The 6,000-nt window shown below is 45.1% G+C and overlaps 1 protein-coding gene across 1 annotated transcript in view; it reads left to right on the top strand.

The window, feature by feature from the left end:
• Positions 1-3,493: 3,493 nt before the first annotated feature.
• Usp38 (ubiquitin specific peptidase 38) overlaps positions 3,494-6,000 on the top strand; it is a 35,656-nt gene continuing 33,149 nt past the window's right edge. The window contains exon 1 of the mRNA XM_036187520.1: positions 3,494-4,632. Coding sequence (XP_036043413.1) covers positions 3,951-4,632 — 682 coding nt within the window. The 5' untranslated portion in view covers positions 3,494-3,950. The remainder of the gene's footprint in view (positions 4,633-6,000) is intronic.

The following is a 6,000-nucleotide window of genomic DNA, read 5'->3' as shown; positions in this document are numbered from 1 at the left end:
CCACCATAACTTATCCATACATCATTCTTCAGTTATATATAACAAGATAAGGGTAAAAATTCAGTTAGTTTATTATTTCTGCATAGTCATGTTTACATTTGCCTCTTGAAATATGATTTGGAAAGCTCCAGAACAACTGTTTCTAAATATTACACACTGTGGCTGTTTGTTTGTTGGGGAGAATAATACAGGGTACAGCACAATCACCTAATCATAAGCTCTGACCACTTACAAACCAAGGCTGGATATGAAAGTGGGAGGTCACCTGTCTTTTTATTTTGAAGTTGATTACAAAGAGTTACAAATACAGAGATCCTTGGAACCCTTCCTAAATATAGCACAATTTAAAAATTAGTAAGTCAACACTAGCATGATGGATGTGTACATGCATGCATGTACAGTTGCATGCCATTTTATCCAGGTGCAGAACCAGTCCATCAGTCAACTGTGTTCTACTACTTTAGTCAAGCCCATCCTCCCCTATCATCCCAGACCATAAAAACCACCCGTCTTTCATCTCTAAAAGTATTTCCTGATAATACTATATAAAGGGACTTAGTGTATGACCTTGGAGACTGCCTCTTTAGCTTAGAATAATGCCCTTGACATCTGTCAAGTGGGTGTGCCTATCAACATTCTGTTGCTTTTTCTTGTTAGTATTCTGTTTTGAATGAACCAGTTTATTTATCCAGGTTAACCATTCCGTTGATTGCCATTATTGTTGACTATTATACATAAACTACTGTAAACATCTGTGTATTTGAATATAAGTTCTCACTTCTCTGAAATAAATACATAATAGTTTATCTACTTGATCATGTGATAATTACATGTTCAGTTTTGGAAGATTTTTAAGTTGTGCACACACGTCTATGTGGGAGTGTGCATGCACACTTCAGAGCAGGTGCACACTGAGACCACAGGCACCAGTCTCTCCGGAGCTGGAAATACAGGTGTCTGTGAAGGAACCAGTTGGGGACTTTGATCCAAATGCTGGCAGTATGCACTCTTAACTGCTGAGCCATCGCTCCAGCCAACATGTTTAATTTTAAGAAGCTGCCGAGTAAGATGGATGTGGAGAAGCATACCTATAATTCTAGTACTTCAGAGTCTGAGGCAGAAAGACTACAAGTTGAAGCAAACCTAGGTTTACATAATGAGACCCTGTTTTAAAAAGAAAAAAAAAACTGACAAATAATTTTTCAGGGGAGCTAAACCATTTTGTATCAATACCAATATCTATTTTCTCTGCATCCTTGCCAAAATTGTCACCAGTTTTAAAGTTCTAACAAGTATGTTTTGGTATTTCATGGTTTTCATTTGCATTGCTTTTGTGGCTAGTGATACTGAACATCTTTTCCTATACACATTTGCCATCAGTATGCTCTTTTCAATTAAATGTTTCACTTTGATCATTTTTAGCTAGATAACTTCTTCATATATTCTTTTTACAGCATTTCACATAGCCTGGACTGACATATATAAAAGAAGATAATACCAATCTCCTGATGTTCCTGTTTTCACTTGTAGGTCATTTTAAATAATGATTCCAGGAACGTTCATATATTGTGGTCATTGATTTTAATTCTTTGAGGTATGTGCCTAGAAGTGGAATTACTCTATGTTTAAATTCTTCATGAAACAGTGCATAGTGGGAAAGGCAGGTGAGCCCAGCATTAGAGAGGTGGGAGGCAGGAGGAATCAGTAAGTCAAGATAACACTCAACTAAGCCTTTCTGAGGGCAGCCTGGGACAAAAGCAACAACAATTACTTTCTTTGATGTATTTGTTTTCAAATGTAGCAGGAAAGACAACCAAACTTTTCTCTGTGGCTTTATCTTCTACCTACCTGAAAAAAAGGGTATTTGAAAGCCATTCCTGGGTCCCGATCCAACTTCTTTTTTCCCATCTCTTCCCACAAACCGAGTCTCTAGTTCTCCTTCACCCAGGTCCTAATGCCTCTCAACTGCTATTTTTAATATTATGAAAATGGATGTGTTAAATATATTGTTGTGATCATGTTTGTGACTTAAGAAAAAAAATTCCAGCAAAATGGAAACAAGTCACCTTTTTTTCCTATTGGACAATAAAAAGATATATAATAATAACCAACAATGTCTGGTTTCACAGCTATATTAAACAAGTTTGAAGGAAGCTATAATTAGGTAACATTTTAAAAGCCTGTGATTAAAGTTTGTGTTTGTTTCTGTGCAAGGGGGTCAAATCCAGAACCTTGTCGGATACTTTTAGCACATGGTTACATGCCCAGGCCTAGAGTTTAAAATCATTTTGAATCTTTGGGAGTTAACTTGAAAGGGCACATGTATGATGACCTCATCTGTCCTTCCTTGCTGTAAAAGACCTTTACTGTAAACTTTATGGCATCATCAAAAGTTTTCTTTCCAAAGTACTCTTATACAGGCATATACACATATTTTCATTCTCAACTTCACACTCCAGACTACTTGAGGCACAGCTTATACACTGTGCACAGGATACAAAAGCTGACGAACTGTATTTTTACCACAACCTTCTTTCGAATCATCGCTCAATGTCTGAACAATGGTTTCATGGGGAAAATCCAGTCACTAAGCACTGGAGCATATCTTGACCCAACAAGGTCTTTTGAAAGATTTCTCAAGAAGTTTGGTTATTCTTATACTTTTCTCACTTCCTCTCTTTTCGAGTTTCCAAAACTTTCTCAGACACAAGAATTTCAAATAAGCAGCACTTCCTCGAATTTTCATAAACACCGTGACCCAGACTGCGACAGGGTAAAAGGTCCCCCCATCTTGTCTCGGCTGGAGCTATCTGTGGTTTAAGCTTAAACTGACACCACCACCCCCTTTTCTACCCACCGTGAAAAGTCCTGTACCCAGTCCTGTCCTAGAAACTCGGGGAAATGCCCCAGCTAACTGCAAGTTTTGGCTTCTGTTGAGCTGCTTGCTTACTTTACTTCCCCTGGCCAACTGCAAACAAGGCCGTAGTGCACTGCGTTCTTTGCCTGTAAAAGCTCCCTGTAAAGTGCATTCGGCCGCTCGTGACAAGCGCTTCTCTCCGGGCAGTCGCCAGCGGCCTAAGAGACTCTCAGTCCGGTCGTGCTCAGTGCTGTCTGCGTCTCTAACCAGCAACACCGACAGAATCGAAGTAAGACGACAAGAACCTCGAGCAGCGAGGTCGCCTCCAGATGGTCTGAGCGGCTGCTGCGGAAGTCTGCCTGTGACGCGCCACTCCTTCTCCAGTGACGCGAAGTGGCTGCCGGACTCATTCAGTGCCGCGGCGCGTGCGCGTCAGGGAAAGGGGCGCGGCCTGCAGGGGAGGGGAGGAGCTAGATGGGGCGAGAGGCGGGGGAAGGGGCGGGGCTAGAAGGAAGTGGGTCGAATGTAGAAGAGGAGAAAAGACCGGAAGGAAGTGGGTGGGGCGAGGGCGGACCTATCTGGGGTACCTCGGAGTTTCACTTCCTGTTTGCCGGTATTTCTGCTTCCGGGTCGAGGGTGTTCGCCGCCTCCAGTTTCCTCTCCCTGGCTGTTCTCGGTGCTCTCAGTGACAGCGCCTCCTGACTCAACCCGGGGCGGCTTTCTTCTGCCCACCCGCGGGAGCCTGGACGCCCTCACCGTCCCGGGACGCGGAGGCGCTCCTCACCTTCCGGCTCAGCCTGGGGGCCTGGAGGGCCCCTGCGCCCGGATGCTGAGAGGGGCCGCGGGCCCAGCGAGGCTGCTGTGTGCGGGCCTCCGGCGCTCGAGGCGAACCGCGGGGACCGGCAGCCCTTAGGCGTCCCGGCTCGCATGGGCCCTCCCACCCGATAAATGTGTCTGCTGGGGCGGCGGTGGTGGTGGCCGGACCCGCTGCTGCTTGGCTCCAGGTTCACCTGCGCCGTGGCGCTTTGCTGCCCCCCGGGGCTGCCATCGCCCGCTCTTCCTCCCCTGGGCCTGGCCTTGCAGCGTGGCGACGATGGACAAGATCCTGGAGGGCCTGGTGAGTTCCTCGCACCCTCTGCCCCTCAAGCGGATGATTGTGCGGAAGGTGGTGGAATCCGCGGAGCACTGGCTCGACGAGGCGCAGTGCGAGGCCATGTTTGACCTGACGACCCGCCTCATCCTGGAGGGCCCGGACCCTTTCCAGCGGCAAGTGGGCCACCAGGTGCTGGAGGCCTACGCGCGGTACCACCGGCCGGAGTTCGAGTCCTTCTTCAACAAGACCTTCGTGTTGGGCCTCCTTCAACAGGGCTACCACTCACTGGACAGGAAGGATGTAGCCATCCTGGACTACATTCACAACGGCCTGAAGCTGATCATGAGCTGCCCGTCGGTGCTGGACCTCTTCAGCCTGCTGCAGGTGGAGGTGCTGCGAATGGTCTGTGAGAGGCCAGAGCCGCAGCTCTGTGCCCGACTGAGCGACCTTCTGACGGATTTCGTGCAGTGCGTCCCCAAGGGGAAACTGTCCATTACCTTCTGTCAACAGCTGGTTCGAACGATAGGTCACTTCCAGTGTGTGTCCACCCAGGAGAAGGAGCTGCGGGAGTATGTCTCCCAGGTGACTAAAGTGAGTAACTTACTACAAAATATCTGGAAGGCTGAGCCCTCCACGCTGCTGCCTTCGCTGCAAGAAGTTTTTGCAAGCATCTCGTCCACAGGTAAGGGTCATTATTTCAGGAAAATAGAAATTCAACAATGTGTCTCAAACACACTACACTTTCTGCCCGAAAGCGTTCTCTTTGGGGGGACTGGAAGGTGGGCAAACATATTTTATTTGAGTAAATCCTCCAGTAAGAGGCATTCTTGATGGAGAGCAAATCTAAACACCCTTATCCAGAATTTCATTCCACTTCACTGCCTTATTCAAAATCCTACATTGTAGCCAAAAGGTTGCTGATGCCTAAGTCCAAAGACCTTTGTCACTGAACAGGTCACTTAACTACGCAGCCTCTGCTCCAGTTTTGGAATGCTTACAGGCTGACAACCATTATGAAAAGCTTCTAGTCATTACTGACTAATGGTCTCATGTGATGTTTACCATATTATTATTACTGTATGTAGCTTACCTTGTTGAAGTTATTTTTCTGTTTTTCAGTGTTCTCATTAAAAAAAAAAAAAAACCATGGGTGGTGCACAATCTATCAGAGTATTGTCATTTTCACCCCACAATGTATGGACAAGAGATCAAGGTAGCATTGAAACAGGAAGTATGACAAGGGCAGTATGACAGCTTAGGGGCATGCTTGTCTTGTCTTTATCAGGAACTGCATCCTTAGGAACTTGGGACGGTTCAAAGGACTAAGAAAACACTTTGACCTAAGAATTTTGTCTGTGTCTACCCTTGGAGGTGCTTTAAAATCTGTCAGTCAAACTGAACTTGTGAAGCTGTCCTCTTTTTATCCTAACCAGAAATGAGGATTGAGTTTTTAAAGCTCCTGTGATGTAAAGCCTTTATTCTATACCAGGTACATTATCTTCCCCTTCCTGTAATTTTACTTGTAGTTTCTCATAGTTGTTAATTTCTTTTCCAAGTCTTTAAACTCTAGTAGTGAAGCTTAATGCCGGACAGTCTATATAAGCAAAGCCAGCCCCCTTCACCTTAATGTCTACTCAGGATTTTTTAAGTCTCTCTTAGAGTAGTATAATGACTACTATAATATTTCTTAATTATTTTAGAACCTCTGACATGGAAATTAGAATGATATCTGACTGGTTCTATTTTTTTTTTTCTGATTACTGCTTTTCAAAGCAGTATCTAAGCGCCCCCCCCCCCCAATGTAACATTAACAATGAAGTAGAGGCTGGGCGTTGGTGCACAGTGCTTTTAATCCCAGCACTCGGGAGGCAGAGGCAGGCAGATTTCTGTGAGTTCGAGGCCAGCCTGGGCTACAGAGTGAGTTCCAGGAAAGGCGCAAAACTACAGAGAAATCCTGTCTGGAAAAAAACAAAAAAACAAAAACAAAACAAAACAAAAAAACAGTGAAGTAGCTTATTGACAATAGTTTTTATAATTCAGCACTGTGTCT

Source organism: Onychomys torridus, chromosome 5 (genome assembly GCF_903995425.1).
Source record: "Onychomys torridus chromosome 5, mOncTor1.1, whole genome shotgun sequence".
NCBI classification, from domain to species: Eukaryota; Metazoa; Chordata; class Mammalia; order Rodentia; family Cricetidae; genus Onychomys; species Onychomys torridus.
The sequence above is the reverse complement of the archived record's forward strand: the minus strand, read 5'-3'. Positions and strand labels throughout refer to the sequence as shown.